General features: G+C 39.1%; 2 protein-coding genes across 2 annotated transcripts; one reads left to right on the top strand and one right to left on the bottom strand.

Annotated features, from left to right (window-relative positions):
- The first annotated feature begins 2,566 nt into the window (after window positions 1-2,566).
- Window positions 2,567-6,705, top strand: cUnh2orf76 (chromosome Un C2orf76 homolog). Its single transcript, XM_080038271.1, has 5 exons — window positions 2,567-2,812; window positions 2,926-2,976; window positions 3,532-3,569; window positions 4,068-4,149; window positions 5,405-6,705. The coding sequence occupies exons 1-5, from the start codon at window positions 2,680-2,682 to the stop codon at window positions 5,482-5,484; spliced, it is 384 nt and encodes a 127-aa protein (XP_079894397.1). The 5' UTR covers window positions 2,567-2,679; the 3' UTR covers window positions 5,485-6,705.
- Window positions 6,706-9,221: 2,516 nt separating this feature from the next.
- LOC307258747 (F-box only protein 15-like) lies at window positions 9,222-22,434 on the bottom strand (the record flags this gene model as incomplete). Its single annotated transcript, XM_080038402.1, has 10 exons — window positions 9,222-9,488; window positions 9,773-9,897; window positions 10,884-11,029; window positions 17,309-17,391; window positions 17,676-17,799; window positions 18,225-18,425; window positions 18,660-18,881; window positions 19,380-19,484; window positions 21,612-21,686; window positions 22,244-22,434. 10 exons carry the CDS (start codon window positions 22,432-22,434, stop codon window positions 9,222-9,224), a joined length of 1,539 nt encoding a protein of 512 aa, XP_079894528.1.
- Between the last annotated feature and the right edge of the window lie 1,209 nt (window positions 22,435-23,643).

The raw sequence follows: 23,643 nt of genomic DNA, 5'->3' as shown, positions 1-23,643 counted from the left end.
ACTTTTGGTACTGGTTGCCAGATAACTCTATCTTCTGTTGAGAGGCCCATTGTTCTGGTAGTCCAAAGTCTAGCCTATAAGTATTCAAATGGCAAACTTTAGTCTGGATGTATTGTTCTTTTTCAGAGAAAGCAAAGGTTTTCCTCCTGGCAAACCTCCCATATCGGTTACATTTCTGCAGCCTCTTTTTTGATTGCAGACTCATACACGCACATACACGCACACACACGCACACACACACACACACACACACACACACGCACGCACACACACACACACACACACACACACACACTCACACATGCACAGTGACTGATTCTAATTTGTGTTTACTTATCGACATTTCTATGTATTGTTTGTTAGGTCACCACCTCTATCTTTTAGGCACTGTTCAATATAGATTGAAAGGTATGTACCTGTGTGTCCAGACCAAGTATGTTGAAAACCCCCTTGTTTGTTTAGCTTGTTCAGATAGCATGTCCCCAGTCTATTAGTGCTGAGCTCTGAGGTTTGTCTAACAGCTTTATGTCTCCACAAAGACCCTTGAAGCTTCTTAATTCCCATTAGACAGTTTTTTCCCCTTACTCAATGGATGTCCTCTAAACCCCCTCTACACACACGCACACATGCACGCACGCACACACACACACAAAAAACCGCACATGCATGCACGCGCGCGCACACACACACACACACACACACACACACACACACACACACACACACACGCACACACACACACACACACACACACACACACACACACACACACACACACACACAGAAGCCCGCACAAACTATTTACAAGTCAAATTAATCAGGAGCTTGAAGTTTAAAATTAGCTGTTTTTTTTTTAGATCAGCTATCCTGTCCGCTTAACCAGGTCAGAGAGACTACATGTAAATGCATCTAAGTCTATCCAAGAAGCATTTCAAACGGACTAAAATCAAAGATGGTTCAACAACTCACGTTTTAAGGCTCATTCCATCCAAATGGAAAAGATGTGTATCCACTCATTATTTGTAACATAGAAGAGAGAAGAAATATCTACTGATTTTCTTAATACATCCACAGTCTGTCCCTTCTGTCCTTGTTAGCATGGCAGCTAAAGCTACACCAACAGTATACTGAAAACCGTGTTCTCTGTCTCAGTAAAGTAAAGGAAAACGTGCTTAACATCCATTGAATACAAGGCCCACAGAGCAGCTGATCCCTGATCAGTTGATACACTGGGAGAACATTGATCTGTATGGGTGGAGGAGTGACCTGAGTTAAATAGAGCCTGGGAAGATCATAAAACTTCTTTCTCATCCATATAGTTCATAATAACTTTCTTTCAATCAATGTCTTCGAGTTATGTTCTGGATCGTTGTTAGCAACTTTTGAGCTAGAATTAAATACTTTTCAAACCAAACCAATCGAAGTGTCTTTAGAAGTGCCTTTGTTTGACCATTGTTCATTTAGTATACACGTGAAAAAAGTGCAGTGCTTTTTAGTTTGAATGATAGTCGTCATTTAGCCCGGTAAATAAGTCAAGAAACCAATTAATGTAGCCTGCGTAACAAGTGATGGTATAGGGAGTTTGAAAAAAATATCTTTGACTCAACTCTCCATACACTCAACTTAAACATTAAGATTTAGGCCTATAGTTTTAAAAAATTCAAATGTTGGGGTCAATTATATATATAAAATAAATAAAAATAATATGTTCAGGATCCTCTCTTCAATGAAACCCTTTTAAAGATGTAATTCTGGCTCAGAAGAGAGAAAGTCAATAATGCAAACTCTGTCAGTAACCTCTGCTGGTATAAACACAAGTCCAGTTATTCTCTGCATTTTCTCATTGAGGAATATTCAGAGAAGATATAGCAAGCCTGTCTTTTACAAATGACAAAAAGCATTTTCATCTGTAGATCTCCTCAATGTCCACTAGAGGGAGACACACACACACCACTAAACTTCAATGGTGTGTTATGATCATAGATAGTATAATAAATGTTATGATACAGTCTAATACGATTCATTGTAGTGGTAATAAAAAAATTGAGAAAAATTTGGTTGAAACGTGGAATAAGGGAAAAAGTTGTTTTATATGACGTAAAGTGGTCAAGTAAAGTGTTGTGGGATGTTATTTATGTGTTGAACAATTCAGTTGACCTACAGTTGGATTTGAGCTCTAAGATTTTTAACGAGGCAATCTCTTGCTCATTCAAAAAAGGCTTAATTTAAAATGTTTTCCAGTGTATCGTCTTAATATCTTTCGAAATGTGGCCTATATCTCCAAACGTTGGAAAAGTTAAAAGTTAACTTAAGTAGGCACATGCCCTACATGTCTCTTCAGAAGAGAATGTCAGCTTGTGGGCAAATCAGTCTTAAAATATTAGGCTTCATAGCATTATCTTTCTCATAAATATAGACTAGGGTGAATTCTGATCTATAGACGGTAGAAGGCAGCATTACCCTTTACAGCGTAGGCCTACAGCCTGCCGGAAATCAAAAGAAGAAGAAGAAGACGCTCTGTTATCGACTCATCGGGTCTGGATGGCTTTTCTACTGATCACGTCTCAGTCTGATATTCACAACACATGCTAAACACTTAGCACCTAGCTGTTTTGACTACGCAGCTCGCCAGCGTGCCGTTAAAATACGTATTTTTCCCCCCTGAGCTAAGAGAGTGACATGGAAGGTGATGAAGCGGTGCTCACAGTTCGGTTGGTCCGGTCCTTCGAACACAGGAACTTCAAACCAGTGGTGTTCCATGGAGTCAGGGTGGACCAGACTGTACACGACTTCATACAGTTTGTCAGAGACGGTGAGGAAGCAGCAGAGCTCACTGTCTCCTGACAGCCTGCTGTGATTATACGCTTTTGTATTTTATTAGGAAAATAAATGACGCCATTATTTATAATCCAACATTTCTTTCAGACGTTGCAAAAAGACCAGGGCTTCCTCCTCCTTTCAAGAAATATGCCTATGGTATGTATGTAGGCCTAATTCCTAAGATGATTTTCCTGACATTCCTCTGACAGAATTTTAATAAATTTCTGAATGTATACCATACTTTTTTTGTTTAACAATACAGTGATTATTATGAATCAGGAAGGAGCTGATGTAGGCCTATGTCCTGCCAAACAGTGTCCAAAAGTGTTGCGCGTGTTGACGACGCTAATAACAAAACATTTTCATTATCACCTCTTCTAGCAATTATACAGGGTTTGATTTTGATCAACTATATTTTGAAATGTTAACATACAAAACAAGCTGCATTATAAGGTAGCAGAGCTCAAAATAATAACTAAAAATGGTTTGCTTGACTTCAACCAACAGTCCAAAGATCTTAAGGCATCTTGTGTACAATGATAGGCATTCAAATACATTTGGTGAGCCACAGACACAGCTATGAGGTGTTCTATTTCTTTATATTATTTAACCAGGTAGGTCATTAAGAACAGATACTGTGCAAAAAGTGTAATTTCAATTTAGTAGGCCTAACGGTACCAGTTCTCTGACTCTATTCTCGTGTGTTTGCAGACACAATGAAGATCATCCACCAAGCACATGGAGCAAAGGTATCTAACTTGTTTCCGTTGTATATGATAGCTGTAGTTAACTGACTGTGTCAAAATAGGTCATCCAATCCCTATTTAAAAACAAATGTTACCTACGTAAAGACTGCATAGTTTCTGCTCCTTTTGATTGACATGTCTTTTTAATGGGCTTAAAGGTCCAGTCAGCAATTCTGGGATTGTGTGCCCCTTTGTTGACATACCCTTTTTTGTACCAGTTTTCAGAGCCTAGGCTGTGTATTAACACACCAGAACACCAATATAAAGAAATTAAGCGCAATTTGAAAAAAAAAAGTGATTTTGACAACGAGCGAACTCCAGAATAACTGACTTCACCTTTTTAAAACAAAGGCAGAAATGAGTGAGTGAACCACCTGTGGAATAAATATCCCCTGGTGACTTGAAAGCAGCCATGGCCCTGCACGAGTATGAATGTTAAAAATCAAGCATTACACTAGAAGTTGTTCACCCTGGTCTATGTTTTTCTTTCTGTTCTTTCAGGATAATGAGTTGGTGATGAGTTTAGAGGATGATGACAAGCTCATTCTGCAGGACGGCCAGACCCTCCGAGCTGCTGGAGTTGGTAAGACTTTCTCATTGATGGTTCATTAAGCTTCATTCAGGGGAACACTTGATCCCACAGCTTTCTCCATTTCAGCACAACCTTCATGAATATCGGATGTTATGGGTGGATATTAGAAAAAAAAAACTCAATATAACACAACAGCACTGCAAACTATAGCTTTGAAAATGACCATTAAGTCGGTAAGAGTCACCGCCTCTGTAAAGTTGTGTAGCAGATATTTTGCGTGAGGTGAAAGGGGACAGGTGTCTGAAGTTTGGGTGGGCCATATAGCATCAAAATGATATCACGGTATTTCTAGGACTTTTTGTGATGATGATATGTATGACAATATAGAAAAAAAAAACAATAGCATTTAATTGGTTATTGCAGCAGGCAGCATTTATTATTGCAAACAAAGTGCATTTTCCATCCTTCTTTTCCAACTAGCTACATTGATAACAGACTACCTGTTCCTTAGAGTCTGTTGCCACAAGGTGGCAGCAGCAGCAACAACAACAACATTATAGTGCATTATAGGCTATGTACAGGCAGGCAGGCTCATAGATAAGAGGAAGGAAGTTACTTTAAAGGAAATATAGAAACACACACCTTTAGACTTGGTCACCCCGGTCCGGCTACTATTTCCAACCAGCTAGACAATGTATGCACTGGTGGGAAAACACTGTCTGAAACACTGTGGGCAGATTTCTGAATCGGGTCAGAATTTGAAAATAGTGGATCATTGCATCTCTACTGATCTATGTAAAGAAAGGGGGCCAACCATAGCTAGCAACATGTCCATCTCAACATGGTCAGCAGTTGGAGCAGCGGTTTCTGTAATCTGTCGTAGTAGTCTGTCAATTGATGGTTTCACTTCAAACAGAACAACTCATAGCTTAATCAGAAAACTTTTAATGGTGACACGTTGCAAACATGTAAATGATTGCAACATTAATTTATTATTAATAATTGGAGAGGGAATAGAGGCTACAGCTAAATCTCCTAAACTATTTCTTTTTCGTCATACAATGTGCAACAATATTTTTTTACAACGTTTGTGCCTATACTGTAAATATCAGGGCTTACGTTGAGTATGTTAATCATGTGTTTGCTGGTCCTGTAATGATCTACTAAGGCCGGTAATATGTGTCCAATAAAATAACTAAGCATTAAATCTATGAATAAGACTGATATTGAGAGCTTTATATTAAGTCAAACAGTTTGTTATTTAACATTTGTAACTTTGTAATATCTTGTTTGTTTATGGTTTCAGAAAATGAAACAGAAGTGGCCTTCTTCAGGAAGGAAGACTATGGTCTCTTCAAAGCAAATCCCCAAACATTTGATTGGTGACTGCACTGTTATATGATCGCAGAGGACGTTATTTAAATATGTTTAAAAGTGAACTTATTATCCGCCACACTGGTCTGCCTTTTTATTTTCTATTATCCACTTGCTTTTCTTCTGGTAATGTTGACCATGGACATTGATCATCTTGTTTCAAAATGTTATTTTAAGATAAACCAAATAAAGTTTTGAGACAGCTGAAGCTTTTTGGATGTATTTAAGGGTGTTAATAACACAATTGTATTTCTGCACTCTGGAGGACGAGCTGTGGTTAAGTCAGTATGAGAAAATAAATGTTTACATGTGCTCATTCAGTTACAAATGTGTTGCCTTGACAATCAACAATATTGTATTATACGGGCAACTTTTGATGTACAAAGCCGATCACACGTGCATGTTAGAAATGAGAGAAATTTAATAATTATTAGTGTATATATTTATTTTTTTATTGTTAAAGTGCGTATTGGAAGTTACAAATATTTCTAGATGTATACATAATCTATTATGGACATGCCCATTGAAAAATAATATGCAGGATTGTTTTTGTTTTTCAAAACCTAAGAATGTTGATTCCGAGAGCAAAGTGGCTGTTTTGAGCTAAGCTCCTACTCACCCTGCGTTCCGAATCGCATACTCTTTCTTTTTTCTATTCTACATACTACATCTGAAAATAAAAAAATCTATTTAGGATGCAGTAAGCACACAATTGGGACATACTATGACGTCATAACAATGCGACATGAACTTTGACCTTCTTGCTTATATCCGTCGCAGTTCATCCGCCAAATTTGAAAACTTCAAAATAATTTCAAAATGATGGTTGCCTTGGAGATCCATGACGCTAATCGCCGAGCACGACAGAGACGTGCGTACACTCGGAGATCAATCCGGAGAGCTCGGATGTTGTTGCTCTGTAATGTAGGCTATGTTTTAATTAACTTGAAAGCTCTGTATTAGCAGTAAACCTGCAAAAAGCATTTCACTGTCATTGTAAATTTAATAATTAGTTCATTTCGATGTCATTGTTATTCAGTGCAGTCCCCATTGTTGATTAAAATATATAAATAAAGTTTATCATTATAATCATATTTATTTGTTTGCTCATATTGTTTGTGGTGAAGCAGACGAACATGTTCCACTTTCTGGACATTGAGAATAACGATTATCTTGAACTTGGTTATCTTCCAAATTACTTAATATCTCTACTCAACTTGTCACCAGTAGGCATGCTACCCTATTCCACAAGTAGTAAATGAGATATATATATATATATATATACTGTATTTAGATATATATACTGTATTTAGATATATATATATATATATAGATATATATATACTGTATTTATATATATATATATATATATATATATATATATATATAAATACAGTATATACATATAAATACAGTATATACATATATATATATATAGTGCTGTTTGAAAGTTTGTGAACCCCTTGAGCATTTTGGAATTTTATTGTGTTCAACCATTATTAATTCATTTTTATCAATGCCAGTATTTTTTACATGAAATAACAGATGTTTATCAATTCAACATTTTTCTTTTCCAGAAATCAATTGTTAAAAGAGATAAAACAATGTATTTGCCAACTGTTGTATCTGCAAAAATGTGTGAACCCTGAGCATTGCTTAAATCGAGCAGGTAAAAACAACCAGGTGGGCCAAACTGATTGATGAAATAGACCAATGTAATGAGAGATCTTTAGGGAAGAAATTGGGTGGCACAAGGTAAAACAAAGAAAAAACCAAGTCAGTTTAGGCTCACCAAAGTGAACCCATATTAGACTTGGCACCTGCCCACAGTACCATAAACCACTGGTAACTGGTTGACTGACCATGGTATTACAGTGCATGAATGGCCAGACAACTCTCCTGACCTGAACCCAATAGAGAAACTATGGACTATTGTCAAGAGGAAGATGATACACACCAGACCCAACAATACAGACGAGCTGAAGGCCTCTATCAAAGCAACCTGGGCTTCCATAACACCTCAGCAGAGCCACAGACTGATAGCATCCATGCCAGGCCCCATTGAGGCAAGAATTCATGCAAAAGGAGCCCAAACCAAGTACTTAGTACATATGCATGATTATACTTTCAAGAGGGCCGACATTTCTGTATTTAAAAAACTTTTATTATTGATTTTATGTAATATTCTAATTTTCTGAGATTTTGAATTTGGGGTTTTCATAAACTGTAAGCCATAATAATCACAATTATAACAAATAAAGGCTTCACATATCTCACTTTGCATGTAATGAGTCTGTATAAGATATTATTTTCACCTTTAAAGTTGAATTACTGAAATAAATGAACTTTTGCATGATATTCTAATTTTTCGAGTTTCACCTGTACATTCATCAATCAATTAAAGGGGCTATTATATTTAATTGTTTTAATTAGGCTATATTATACTTTTACTAATTTTATTTTAATTCCAGCCATTCTAAATCTTTCTAAATGTTTAAATTGTTTCTCTTTATCAGTTGCTGTATAATTGACGTATTTGCATTGTATATTGTGTATGTATTGTTGTTTTTGCTTTGCATTTGTTTGACTCGACATCATTGTAAATAAGGGTCACACCTCAATTGATCTCTAGAGTATAAATAAAGGTTAAGTTAAAAATGTAACATTTACAGGACAATTTACATTTTATATTGCATATGACTGAATGGGTAGCAATTTCACCTTATAAATGAGACCTTCCCCGACATTCTCTGTTACCTATAACAAATAAAATATAACAATTTTTTTAAAGCCCTTTACAGCAATCAGCAGGTTTCTAAAAGTATTCTAAAATCAGGAAAGCTTACATAAAAGCAAGGAGGAAAATGTCATGGGCTATGTATTGTATATATTAAAAAGCCATCCTAAATAGATAAGATTTGAGGTTAGATTTGAAATGAGCTGCGTCTGTGATAGTGTGAATGTCAGAGGGTTAAATGGTCCAGAGACTATACATGTATGATGCAGGCTAGATGCTGCCAATGCTATCTCACCAAGAAACTGCACTCTTCAGGCCTTGAGCTTATAACGATGGTGTAAACAAATAAAATAAAAAATCTTTCCCTGTGATCTACTCTCATATCATTTAAAAAGATGCATTATTTGTTCATCTAAAATGTTTACTTTTAAATTGTATTCCAACTTTGAAACTTCAACCGTTCAAGCATCAAAACATAAAAAATTAATTCGATTTTCGTATTATTATAAACAAAATAAAGTTTAATGTGTATTAACACTGGACTCTTTACTTCTTCAGCACACACACAGTACAGACAGGTAGCAGATCATGAGGAAATATTCTCTCATTTTGATTAAAAAAAAACTAAGTAAATCGTCAACAAACATCCATCTACCTTTCAATCTGTAAAACAAAACAAATCAAAATTCAAAAAGGCAAAATAAATAAAATGTATTATTAATTATTATTTTAATGTGTTGTGCTCCATAACATGTACTATGGTCGAGAGCCGTAAAAATAAAAATCGTAAATCAAAATTGCGTGCGGTCCCGTTTAGCTTGAGAACGTTCTGCTGTAGTGCCAGATCATGAGGAAATACTCTCTCATTTTGATAAAAAAAATAATATAAAACGTCATCGAACATCCATCTACCTGTAAATCTGTAAAAATATATATTTATATTTTAAATGTATATAAAAAAAAATTAAAATTAAAAATCATAAATCAAAATTCCGTGCTGTCCCATTTATCCTCAGTACGTTCTGCTGAAGTGCCGGTTGATTTTGCGGACAGACACGTAGACGGTGAGACTGATGAGGAAGAACTGCTTCTGCTCTTTCAGCCAGACCAGCGTCATCTTGACCTGGCCGTCCGCCTCCCGGTGCTCTATGACAAACTGTTCCCCGCTGTAGTCCGAAGACAGATTCCTCCTGGCTCTGGACAGGCAGGTCGGAGCACTCACACACCAGAACGGCTTTTGAAACTCGTCCAGCAGCGTCAACGTTATGATGCAGCTGTTCTAATGTGGTGGAAAAGACAACAACCGTTTAAAACCATTAGAACCATTTAAATCATTAGAAATAAGAAATTAGAAGAAAAAGGGATGTGATACTTGCTTTTTTTTTTTACCACAACTGAGGCAAAACGAAACAGACATTGCTGAGTAGTCAGACAGACAGACATATAGACAGACAGACAGACAGGCAGGCAGACAGACAGACAGGCAGGCAGGCAGACAGACACACAGACAGACAGGCAGGCAGACAGACACACAGGCAGACAGACAGACGTAATGTGGTGTACCTCCACGGCGCCCTCCAGAGACTCAATCTTCCAGGTCTGCTTGATGCTGCCGGACAGAGGTCTGTGCTGGGACAAGATGAACCGGTCGATCACCTTCAGCTCCACCAGGCCATGATGGATATGAACTGAGGGCAGCAATGACACACACACACACACACACACAAAGAGAGACAGACAGACAGACAGACAGACAGACAGACACAGAAAAAGACAAACACAGAAACAGACAGACACACACACACACACACACACACACACACACAGACAGACACAGAGAAACAGACAGAAACACACACACACAGGCAAACACAGAAACACACACACACAAAGTTACAAAGATACACACAGACACACGCAGACAGACCACACCCACACACGTGAAAATAAATTGAAATGTGCAAGATGAGGAACATTAATTATAATATGTGAAATATGCAGTAAACTGAATAAATGTACAGTGTACAGTATAAGGGCTTTACCATGAGCTGCAGACTGAGTATACATAGAAACATTTAAAAAACACTGATTAAAAGGTGCTACGAGGAACTTTTAAATATTTATGAAACAGTCTCATTTTTCCTCTGATGATCATGAATTGTATGTAACACCAAGTGAGACCATCAGTGCAAAGAATGCTATTTTTATATAGTTTTTCTTAATGCCTTTGTCATGGGTATACGCCCACCCAGGAACAACAACTGGCGTAGTAAAAGCACTACTGCTTTTGTCCAAAGGGGGGCGCTAGAATGAACACACACTGAAAGTTCCTCGGAGCACTGATTTAAGTTGAAAGTGTAAATGAAGAACTTGCCCTGCGTTCCAAATCACATACTCTTTCTTTTTACTACACTACGTACTAAAGTACAGAAGAGTTTTAGGACCACAGACAGGAGAGAGAAAAAAAATCAGATAAGGAAGGTTATTTTTTGGGAAAATGTCAAGAATAAACAGGAATACTCCAAAATGCTATTGGAGTAAGTGGGGCATTTATGTATTTTCAGCATACTACAATTGACCTGCACGTATTGGGACATCCTAAATCTTTTCCTGGCATACTAAATAGTAGGGATTCTAGTGAAGTATGGGTATTGGAATGCAGCCTTGGATTTACCTCTGCGACAGGACAGTAGGTTGAAGTTTCCTGACATGATCTCGGTTCCCGTGCTGTGAAGGACGAAGTGCAGAGCGTAACCATGGAGACCAAACTCAGGGTCCGCGTCATCCACCGGCGGAATGTCAACGGGCTCAGAGTACGGGCTGCAGGGAGGGACAAAAAACCACAAGAATTTAAAAAAAAAAAATTAATTGTATTTATTATTATTTATAGGGGAAGGTGGGGTGATTTGTGCATTTTGGAAGATGCAAAACCCCTTGTTTCTAGAAAACCGTGGAAGAAATTGGAAATGTGACCACATATTTAAGAAGAGCCATCCATTTGACTCATCCTGTAAAGAAGGGAGACACAAGGAATAAGATATAAGCACATTTAAGCTCAAAAAACTGTGTTTTGCCTTTCAAAGTAAAATTTCCATGATCAAGGTGTTTTGATTATTGTGTCTGAACAATTATAGACACGTTTGAAAACATTTGACACATGTTTAGTGCTTTGGTATGCTACACTTTGAGTCTATATAGTTAGCACAATGTCAACCCTAAATTGCTGCATCATGCCTATTATCCAAAATTCTGGGGATGGGGTGATTTGTGCGCAAGGGCCTGGGTGAGTTATAAGTAAGTAAGTAAGTAAAATGTATTTATAAAAGCACATTTATGACAGTTTGCACTGTCCAAAGTGCTGTACATAGTGCATTCAGTAGGTAAACAATGAAGGTACAATAACAATAACCAAAATAAAAGACGTAAAGCCCATACATCCACATAAACACAGATAGTAGTGCAGAGGTAAGATAGTTAATGGGGAGGAAACACCAGGGTGTACATATGGGTTTTGAGTAGTGGTGGGCCGTTATCGGCGTTAACGTGCTGCGTTAACGCAAGACTCTTATCGGCGATAAAAAAAATATCGCCGTTAATCTCTTATTCCACCTCCTGTTCGGCTCAGGGGAGATAATAATAGCCGGGGGCCGTTGTTGACACTTGAGGAGCCTTTATTCTCTCACACACCCGCCGCTCTCTCTCTCCATCACTTGCCCACGACACAATCGGGTATTGGAACGCAGGGTGGGTGTGTGTGGCCACCGGTCGCCACGTGACTATAAGTTTCCAAGTTTTAAACACTTCTATCTCTTCAACGTCACCGTACCCGAATCCTAAATATCCCCTTAGCAGACGCTATATTTCATCGGGGGGAAAACTTTGTTTTGCGCCACAGTTCGGCCGTAATGCTGCTGCACACACACTAGGGGTGTGCGGAGACGTCATTATCTGTATCTGTATCTGTATCTGTTCAACCAACAAAATTATCTGTATCTGTATCTGTATCCGGATACACAAGAAGAAGTGGGCGTGGCGTATACCGGAAGTTTCTTTTACATTAGCCTACAAGAAGTCACACCTAAATTGATTTTCTAAACTAATATTCATTGTCAATGCAATTGTTGTCCCTTCAAAGCATCACATTGATGTAATGTTGACATATAAATCAGATATATTTCTACCTTTTCATCTCTCTCTCTCTCTCTTCTTTGTTCTCAGAATACGAAGAAATTCAGGGAACGAAAATATTGATAAATAACAGCCCAAATCTGTGCATTACTCACTGTTAGTAAATGAGGGCCAGTGTTTTACTTTTAACTTAATTAAGGTATCCCTTTAACTGGGGGAAATACAGCTGTATTTCATGATTATTTTGTATCTCTATCTCTATCTCTCCCCCTCCCTCTTTTTTTACTTTTGTTTTACTAAACTAAGATTTAGGAACAATATATGTATCAACGTACCAATCTCATAAACCCTAAATAATATGTTAGCCTTTCCACAAAGCCACATGTGATTTTAATGTGTCAAGTTTGCAGTTTCCGATTTTATTGTATAGGTCCTGAAGTAGGCCTAGCCGTAGCCTATACGCATTGATTGACAGCTGAAAAAGTACAGGTCCTAAACATCAGTTTGATGGAAACGTTGTGGTGTTTGAAAGAGTTTAAGCAGTAGGCCTAGTGAATGTAAATACATCGGGGAAGGGCTGACGGTGACTCGGGGTGCAGCATATTCCATCGGTTCGTCTCTTCTCCGCCACGGCAGCGGAGGAAACTCACATAAAAACGGCAGCGAATGCGACAGGTAGAACCCTCTATTCAAGGGAAAAGGCGAACACGCTGCGTTTATCAGTGGATAAAAAGAGAGAGACCGCGGGTCACGGGACGCGCCCGGTCCTCTCATGTCCACCGCAGAACAGCTGTTAGTGTCATTCTACCTGTTGTGTCATTGAGGCGGAACGCGCTGCGTCAATTAGGCGCATAACATATTAAAAAAAAATCCCCGAATAATAACGGGACTATTCGGAAATTATCCGTATCCGTATCTAACTCATTATCCGTGCTTATCCGAATACATATTCGGATTCGGGCTCATCCCTAACACACACACACACACAGACACAGACACAGGCGCACACACACACGCTGCATGTCAGAGAGGGGCGCTACCAAAAAGACGAGAGGAGCGGTTGGAGCAGTTGGAGCGTTTAGAGACACATGCGTGCACATTTATTTACATAAAATCGCAATCGCAGTCATTTGTGCAGTTATGTAAAATGTTTCACTAAGGAAAATTACAGAAAAAGTAACGCACAGTGACTTTGATGAGTAACTTTAATCTGATTACTGGTTTGGAGATAGTAACGCGTTAGATTACTCGTTACTGAAAAAAGAGGTCCGATGCCGGTAACGCGTTACTAAGTAACATCTTGTTGAACATTATTTATTTTCATCACCAATTATCATAGTAGAACAGCTTCCTCAAGCAGTTTGTGATGCATGTTGGAAACAGGAGATGAGCCCCTGGTCTGATGCGCCACCTGGCTTGAGAAACACGTTCTCAAAGACTTACTTTGAGTCATTATTTAGGAGCACACACATATTATGAATGAATTCAAATGAGCCATTTTAATCTAGATTAATCTAGATTAATTCCAAAATTAATCTAGATTAATCTAGATTAAAAAAATTAATCTATGCCCACCTCTAGTTTTGAGCCTTGATTTAAAGGCAGAAATGTAGGGGGAATCACATTTGTCAGGTGGCAGTTGGTTCCACAAGCACGGAGCAACTAGTGCAAAGTACATTTCTGAGAGTTGTGCCAGTGGCATGGCTGTATACGCTGGTCACCAAAAGAAAGTGATTGTCTACAGTAGCTCAGAAGAGAGTGACATCTCAATTCCACTTAACGACACCACTGATGAGAGTTCAGATGGCCAGAAAGATGATGATGGTGACTTTGTCATTGTGACACTCAAGACAACTTTTTTTCCGAAAGCTATATTTCTTAAACAGTTTATTCCAGATCCAAAGTTTTTATTGCCAGGGATGCACAACATCCTGAAATATATGTACATATTTGAGTTGGAGACATAACTGTCAAGGCCTCACTTTAAAATCACTTTGAGTAAAAAGTTGCACAAATCACCCCACCTTCCCCTATATATATATATATATATATATATATAATTTTTTTTTCATATTATTTTATTGTTAATTATTTTACTTGAAATATATATATATTTTTATTAATACAATCTAAAATTATTTATTATTCAAATTTATTTTAATTTTTAAACTTTTAACCTGAATTCCATTGTATTGATATTCCGGCTTCGTTATTTAATTTTATTTATGACTATTGAGGTTTTACTTTCGACATGTCCAAAAGAAACCATCAACTGTTTGTATACTATATAAGAGAGGGAGGGAGGGAAGGTGGGGGGAGAGAGAGGGAGAGAGGGAGGGAGGGAAGGTGGGGGGGGAGGGAGGGAAGGTGGGGGGGGGAGAGAGAGGGAGGGAGGGCGGGAGAGAGGGAGGGCGGGAGAGAGGGAGAGATAGATAGAGAGAGAGAGAGAGAGAGAGAGAGAGAGAGAGAGAGGGAGGAAAAATCATCAACTGTTTGTATACTATATAAGAGAGGGAGGGAGGGAAGGTGGGGGGAGAGAGAGGGAGGGAGGAGGAGAGATAGAGAGAGAGAGAGAGAGAGGGAGGAAAAATCATCAACTGTTTGTATACTATATAAGAGAGGGAGGGAGGGAAGGTGGGGGGGGAGAGAGGGAGGGAGAGAGGGAGGGAGGAGGAGAGAGGGAGGGAAGGTGGGGGGGTAGAGAGAGAGGGAGGAGGAGAGAGGGAGGGAAGGTGGGGGGGTAGAGAGAGAGGGAGGGAGGAGGAGAGATAGAGAGAGAGGGAGGAAAAATCACCAACTGTTTGTATACTATATACACATGTTATCAACAGGGTTAATTAAGCTGCAGTGATGTGCAGTGAACAGTGTTGGGCAAGTTACTTCAAAAGCGTAATGCAGTATTTATTACTTGTTACTGTCATTTCAAAGTAGTTAGTTACATTACAATATTACTGTCTTTGAATTGTAAGGCATTACACTACTTTTACATTACTTTCATCAAAATAATAGGAAATATGGATTTGGTGTTCTCAATAGATCTTCTTGTGTTCAATGCAGCTCATTACACAGCAGGAGGTGACATGGTATGGCATAATGACTGAGCTAGGCTTAAGGCTAACACAAGGATATAATATAATGGTCACAGTTGTGGCTCATGGTGCAATACATTTTATAATAGAAATACTGTATCTTTAGGTATTTATATTAATATCAATAGAGCTAGAGCCTACTACAGTAGATTGTAAAAAAAAATGTGAGCCTCAAAGACTTGTTTCTTGCGTTCTGGCGACATCATCATCAACTTTTGCCTTTTTTAGTTGTTCCAAAGAATCTGCCTTATCATCTTGCCATCTAATCTAAATGATATCTGACCATTATGTTTGTTTATCGTCTCTGCTGCGTGACATTTTATAATAACAATAGTAGCCTAAATATATATCTCCTTTGCTGTGCGCTGGGGAGAAACAGACACGCTGGCAACTTTTCTGGTATCAAATTGGTGATTGCAGGATGATTAGGATGCAGCAGCCTATTAGAATGACATGCTGTCCGGCGGAGCCGCTTGACTCTCAGCCGGGTGCGAGGCAAAAATAAATAAATGAAAGGACTCGGCGCATCATAGGCTATTATAGGCTGGCCTGATGTGAAACTTCTCTAAAATATAGGCTACTTACTCAGGCTCGCCAACATAAAACAGACGCGCACATAGCCGCAGGAACATATTCTCAACAGGGGGTGCTGAAAAAAAAGCTCAGCCTGCACTTGTATTTCTGAGGAGAGCTTGCCAACTGCGCTGTCCTTTACGCACCATCACTGCCGCTGTTATGTTTAGATTTCATAATTTGCATCAAAGCCCTTAGGATAATAATAAGGTGGTTATATTAACTGTGTCGGCTGTAGACTGAAACTGACGAGGGGGCGGCTGCTTCACTGTACAGTTCCATAGTTGCGCATTCAGTTTTGGCGACATGTCTGTGTATCAGGGCTCGGGACTCGGGACATGCAATCGGATCGCAGAAGCTGCTCCTCCGTTGGAAGGGAGCGGCACTCCGTTGTAAGGAGGGAAGTGATGTGGTCTCTTCTGGTTTCCTCTTATACCCAGCACAGCTTAAACTTGGGCATTGAGACGGAAGCCAGTAGCGCATCTTTGGAATCAATTGTAGCAGCAAATCGAGTTTTCTTCTCCTAGCAGTAAGATTAGCGCGGCTTTTTCTCTCCTCTGCAAATCTCACGGTGTTGGCCAATTTGTATAAAAACAACAAACCAGTAAATTTTGGGTTTAAAATGCATTGTAACGCGCGTTACTGAGATTTGTACCGAGTTACATATTACCATTTTTTTTGTTGTAATGCCTTACATTACCGCGTTACAGCAAAACGTAATACATAACAGTAATGCATTACTTCCTGTAACGCGTTACTCCCAACACTGGCAGTGAACAGCAGAGGCAGCCCTAAACATTATAGAAACATGGCGGCCTCAGCGCCCTGCTCCTATGTAGATTTAAAAGGCATAAAAAACATATATGATTTCAAGCTTTTATATACAGAAATTAAAACATACTATTGAATATTATATGCCATTTCAACCAGGTCTGTTTAACAATTTTTTTTTTCTCTTTTCATTGAAAAGGTGCTCCAAGGAACTTTCAGTTTGTGTTCATTCTAGCGCCCCTTTTGGACAAAAGCGGTAGTGTTTTTACTAGACCAGCTGTTGTTCCTGGGTGAGCCTATACCCATGACAAAGGCATTAAGAAAAACTATATAAAAAAACATTCTTTGCATTGATGGTCTCGTTTGCTGTTAAATGTAATTTATGATCATCAGAGGAACATTTTAAAAAGTTCCTCGTAGCACATTTTTTTACAGAATAGACTAGCACAACAACAAAAAGACGAACAATAACAGCAGGCACACACAAACAGAACAATGGGACAAACTACACACTGTAGCTTTAATGAAGTGAACGCACCAGACAGGAGAGCCCAGCAGACTTCTCTCCACCAGCCTGTGGAAATGCAGGCTGACCATGATGAAAGCCACGACGCTCGTACCCTACACACACACGCAAAAAAAAAAACACACACACACACACACACGCTCACACACACAGCACATTTTAACTTCTGTTCAGGCCGATATTATATTTTAATTTGATGAAATAATTTAGAAATTAAAAGAATAGAAAAGTATATAATAAACAACAAGATTAAAATGAGCTAGAAATAGTCAACCACAAATAGCATTCTTACCAATGTATGATCAGCTAAAATTGTGCCAGTGTTTGTACATAAAAATATATGATACACACACATGAGCACAGTTTAACGTTGACCTACCCTCCACACGCCTACGCTGAAGCCAGAGTTCAGCTGCATCAGTTTCAGCACACGGTCTTTGCCAACGTAGCGGCCGGGAAAAGTCTTTACGTCCAACTTAGAAATCAGGGAGCGCCAGCAAGGTCTAGTGGGGGAGGGAGAGAGGGAGGAAGGGGGGTGGGGAGGGAGAGAGAGATCTATATTTGGTCTCTGAATATTTGGACTTATTGAATTATATTTGATGCTTTGCTAATATCGTTTTTTTAAACTTGCCTGCTAATAAAGCCCTTTTTGAATTTGAATTGAAGGGGAGAGAGGGATGGGAGAGGAAGGGGGAAGAGACAGAGAGAGGGAGGAAAGAGGGAGAGGGAGGGGGAAGAGAGAGAGAGAAAGAGAAAGAGAAAGACAGACGGACAGACAGACAGACAGACGAAAGGCAGGTAAAGTGTGCACTTACTTACTTGCTGTCTCTAGGGCTGTGTTGTGGCTCCTTGCGAAGAGAGACAGACAGAGACAGACAGACAGACAGACAGACAGACAGACAGACAGGTAAAGTGTGCCCTCACTTACTTTCTGTCTTTGGGGCTGTGTTGCGGCTCCTTGCGGACACCGTGGACCTGGATGCTGTTGATGTGATGATACAGAGGGAAGCTTCCTCCGCTCCAACGGACGATCGCAGAAGACTCAAAGAAATAGACTTTGCTCTGCTCCATAGTCGCCTCCCGCCCGTAGCTGTCACACACCGTCAGCTCCCAGCACACATTCAGGTTCCTGGGGGGGGGGGGGAATAAACACCACAATGTATTGTACAGTTTGTAAACGCTGCCATACTGAGAAATACAAAGACATTTAACAACTGAAACATTTCTGGGGTAAAGTAAAATTATTATTTATTTATTTTTAAGCAATAAAGCACAACAAAGAGAATATTTGTGTAAACTGTCTAATAAAAATAAATACAAAAGTGCAATATATTTGGCTTGTAGTGTGTTAGTGTGGTCCTACTTCAGCACCCATTCAGTCTGCCTGGGGAGGCCGGTGCAGGGGCTGATGTCTCTCAGCTGTCTCTTCCACTTGTTGAGGTGTTGGGCCTCGATGCTCCTGAAGTACGTCCTCTTCCAGCGTCCCGGGGATCGGTCCGGGTCCGACCCAACATCATCTACTGCCGCCTTCGGCCTCCACGACTGACTCCCAAACTCTGACGTGTAGATGTGACTCCACAGAACACTATCAGGACAGAAACAGGGACTTACAAGGGACATTTAAGACTTTTGAGTCGGACTCTACAATTACAGCAGTAAGTAAGTAAGTTTTTTATATACACACACACACACACACACACACACACACACACACACACACACACACACTTTAAGACTTTTTAACGCCACTTAAAAAGTAATTTATAAGACACTACAATGACAGTAGAAAGTTATATGTAAGTAAGTAAATACAAAAGTTTGGTTTTCACTTCTAAATCGAAGGGATTTATTATTTATTATTAGGTACAGCGGTTACATTTCTTGTTAACACATATAACTAATCAGCCAATCACGTGGCAGCAGCTGAATGCATTCAGGCATGTAGACCTGGACAGGACAACTTATTGAAGTTAAAACCGAGCATCAGAATGGGGGAGAAAGGGGGTTTTAAGTGACTTTGAACGTGGCAATGCTTTAACTTTCCTATATAAAATAAAGTGTTTCTCCTGTCTGTCACACTCACTCGTCGTTGGCCAGTCGGTTGAAGAGTTTACTGACGTGGTTGACGCAGCACAGCGAGGAAACGTCCAGGAAAGACAGGATCTTAATCAGAATCTCATGCGGCAACCTGGAAGGGACAAAAAGGTTAAAGACCTACTTCACCAGCAGGAGTATGAAGGTGTATTGAACTCTGAGATCCTATGTAGTATGAAATCGGTTCATCCTAGCCTGAGAAAAGGCAGAAAGAGTGTTTTATGGTCTCACTGTTAGGGTTGGGTATCGGTTGGGTTTTTTCCGATACCGGTTACTACTCGGTACTTTTGAAACGGTTCCGGTGCTTAAACGGTACTTTAACCGGTACTTTGAAGCCTCAAATTGCACACACTGTCAAAAAAAGCCCTTTTATAGCCAGTGCCAAATTTAACACAATTAATTTTAACAATATAATTACGAGTAACTTACAAATAAACTATTTTAAAATTTAAATAAAATAAAATTCACACAATTTACATACTATCTAATACAACAATACTGTTTCAAACAATATAATAATGGAGATTAATGTGGAGACTACCAGGTAATCTAATCTCCATCTTAAAACTTTAGCTAAAAGTAATCATTTAGATAAGAAAGAGTCCATATGACTTCAACAATACAACCTTAAAAATTAAAATAGATACACATATAAAACACCCATATGAAATTAAATGCAGTATTGGATTTACAGTAAGGGAATAAGTACACCCAATGAGAACCACAGACTGAAAACAGTCAAGGAAGAGCGTTAGCCTTTTGGAATATTAACAGTGCTCATTTGCATTTAACTTGAAACAAAATTCAACTGACATAAAAAATACAAAGAAGTCTTCTGTAAAGATAAGACCACAACTATTAACGTTGTCAAATTAACCATTGTTGTGCAGAAAAATTGTCATGTTTGCCTTCTCAGGATGGATACGAGATCTTGAATGTACATGCTGTTATAATGTGCAGCGCTGTTTATTATTAATATAACGGCCCGTCATCAGGCACATGTAGCCTACCGGATGGCTTTATACAGAGATCGCTCCATAAAGTTATCCAAGTCAGAGCTTTTTGTATGGGCAGAGATCGTTATTTTAAGTGTCTTTATGAAGTTTTTTGTTAAACGTTTCCATATCACCGGGCCGCCGTGTCCCGCTGTGTGTTTTTTTGGGTTCGTCTCCACCGCCGTGCGTAAAGAACAGCTGACGGGAGGAAGTATGCAGGCAGCCGCTGCCTCATCGTCAGCCTACACATGCCTAATACATCCGTGACAATACTGCTAGATCGCGTGTCATTCGCAAAAAGAAATGCATTGCATTGGCGTTCAAAAATAGTCTGACATAAAGAGCGATCAGTCTGTGAAACTGCGAACGTGAGCGACTGTTGAGCACTCGTGCGCGCGCTCCTCGAGACGGTCGGGCTCGTTCTCGTCACTCACAGCTGCTCTCGGTGTACACAGAACAGCATCCGCGAGCGGACATGCTTCATCAATCATGACATAAAGAGCGATCAGTCTGTCAAAATACAAACGTGACTACAGCAGGGGGCGGCACCGAAATGAGGCACCGAAACTTTTGTTCTTATTCGGTCTGGTTACTACCGTTTACGTTGGCACCGGTGCCATACTGGTACCGGGTTTCGGTGCCCAACCCTACTCACTGTCTAACCCTACATTTTACTAGTTTGAAATCCAATAGTAAAAATGTAGGGTTAGGGTCAACAGGACAGCTGGGCCAAGGGAAGACTGAGGGAAGACTGAGGGAAGAAAAACCTCATTCATTATATTATAATAGTGATTTTATAATGATAGAACGCCGGTTCCGTATCAAAGTATTCCTTTAAAGAACTCAAAATACCTTTGTTTATATTCCACCTCTATGATCAGCCAATAAGAAGCTGCCTGCATTTCTGAAACAGTCTCATTGTTCCTCTGATGATCATAAATTACATATAACAGCAAACGAGACCATCAGTGCAAAGAATGCTATTTTTATATAGTTTTTTCTTGATGCCTTTGTCATGGGTATACGCTCACCCAGGAACAACAGCTGGCGTGGTAAAAACATTTTAAAAAATCAGTGACCTGTTTTTATACAGACAAGTAGCAGCAGATCATGAGGAGATTATATTCACTGATTTTGACAAAAAGTGATTTTGATAACAAGCGTTCTCCAGAATCACTAACTGCACCTTTAAGATACAATTTTAAGGATGTTGAGATGTGTCTTACCTTTCCAATAGGTTTTCTTTGGATGAAGGCGTTTTCATTTTGGGAAATTCTGCTTTCGTCTCCAATGGCGGCCAGCTGAGACACAGATACAGTCAAATTAAAACATGCAAAGCTCTTTCAATCTCCAATCCAATTTTTATTTATCAAAAAATCTAATCAAATCAAATCAGTTTTATTTGTATAGCCCAATATCACAAATAGACATTTGCCTCAGTGGGCTTTACATTCCATACAGTATGACACCCTCTGCCCTTATCTATCTATCTATCTATCTATCTATCTATCTATCTATCTATCTATCTATCTATCTATCTATCTATCTATCTATCTATCTATCTATCTATCTATCTATCCCTCTGCCCTTAGACCCATTATCTCAGCTGAGAAAACACTCCCAGTAAAAAAAAACTTTAATGGGATTAAAACATTTGAGAAATCTCAGGGAGAGTTGACAGAGTAAGGGATCCCTCTCCCAGGACGGACATACTGCAATAGATGTCATAAGTAAAGAAATATCCCGTGTAGAAGTAGGTCTACATTGTCAATGTTTTGGTTTGACAGTAGGAGCACGTGCGGTAGGCTATTAGCTACAGGTGCCTTCGCTTCCACTCACTACACGACCCTCTTCTTACCTGGAATCATGCCCGCTAACACACAACCCTTTCGGGCGTCTGTTACTCCTCTTGTCTCCTCCGCTACCACCAGGCCGACTTGGCTTTCCTCTCCCCCGAACAGGTCGCCTTTCATCGGGCGGCGACCACACACTTGCCTGGTCCAAGCCTGTCAAAAAACTCCGAAAAAACTCTCCGCGTCCCGCCGCCATCATGCACTTAGTATTGGAGTTTTTTTTTTTTTTCAATGAACTTTATTGAAACATTCTCAATACATAAAAGATAAAAGAAATGTACTCCATATACATAAAAAAATAATATACATACATACAAACATAGAGACATATAAATATAAATTAAACAATAAAAATTAACAGTAAGCCTACAATATTTTAAATAAAAATAAAAAACATAATTCCTCTTCAAAAATATTTTTATATATATTGATCGTGTTGTTACTTTTTTATATATAAAAAAGTAACAACACGATCAATATATATAAAAATATTTTTTTTTAAAACTAGTGTTTTTGGTATGAGAAAAAGTACCCCATCACTACATTATTTTAGAAAAGTGCAATACCAGAATAAAACAACAACAATTGAGCATTAGTTTTGGTTGACAGTGATAAGTTGCTAGTGGTGTATGTGCAATATAAAACCTGACTGACCCAAAGTGGGTCAAGAGCGTTGGTACAGGCAGGCAGTGACCACTTTTTCATTTGCTCAGACTTCAGAGACATGTAAAGATTGCAGCAGCACGTGCACAGCCTAAACTTTTTGAGAAAGGGAGCGAAAATGACATAAGGTCTTTACAATGGACAAAAAAGTCCACCACATGACATCAAGGAATCAAAGACCAAAGCAAAATATCCAAAATATTAAAAATCAAAAAAAAAAAATATATATATACATATGTGTGTAGATGACTGTATTTTATGATGTTAAATACAAAGGGTATTTTAGTATCTGCACATAGATTCCATGTCTTCTATAAATTGGTATACCTTCTGTCGTGATCACAGCTGGCTGCTGTGCGTGTTCCTCCTCCTCCTCCTCCTTCTGCCACTCCCCCCTGTCTGTCTCCACACCTGGTTCTCATCACCAATCAACTCACCTACATCTACTCCTGGTTTCCCTGCTGTCGTCGCCAGATCGTTATCATTCCCTACAGTGGTAACTATTCACGCCTGGCTCCAGTTGATAGTAACTCGCTCTTTCTTGTTTCTCGTGTAGTTTTTGTGATCCTTCTTACTTGTGTTTTCCTCTGCCTGCAGTTACCCGGATCACTACCTCCAGTCTACCTACCTGCTGCACTACCCCTGGCTTCCCCATTCACCACCTGCTCCCCACCTCGTTAAATAAACCTTTTTATTTAAATCCTACTTCACCTCTGTCTGCTCTTGGGTCCAGCATCGTAAC

Source organism: Ammodytes marinus, assembly GCF_949987685.1.
Source record: "Ammodytes marinus genome assembly, chromosome: 12".
Classification (NCBI taxonomy): Eukaryota; Metazoa; Chordata; class Actinopteri; order Uranoscopiformes; family Ammodytidae; genus Ammodytes; species Ammodytes marinus.
Note: the sequence above shows the minus strand (reverse complement) of the source record. Positions and strands in the feature narration are given on the sequence as shown.

Excerpts from the sequence above, each read along its gene's own strand:
- cUnh2orf76 (XM_080038271.1), top strand. The coding sequence starts at position 2,680 with ATGGAAGGTGATGAAGCGGTGCTCACAGTTCGGTTGGTCCGGTCCTTC. Across the intron at positions 2,813-2,925 it reads CATACAGTTTGTCAGAGACG|ACGTTGCAAAAAGACCAGGG; the intron begins GTGAGGAAGCAG and ends CATTTCTTTCAG. Across the intron at positions 2,977-3,531 it reads TTTCAAGAAATATGCCTATG|ACACAATGAAGATCATCCAC; the intron begins GTATGTATGTAG and ends GTGTGTTTGCAG.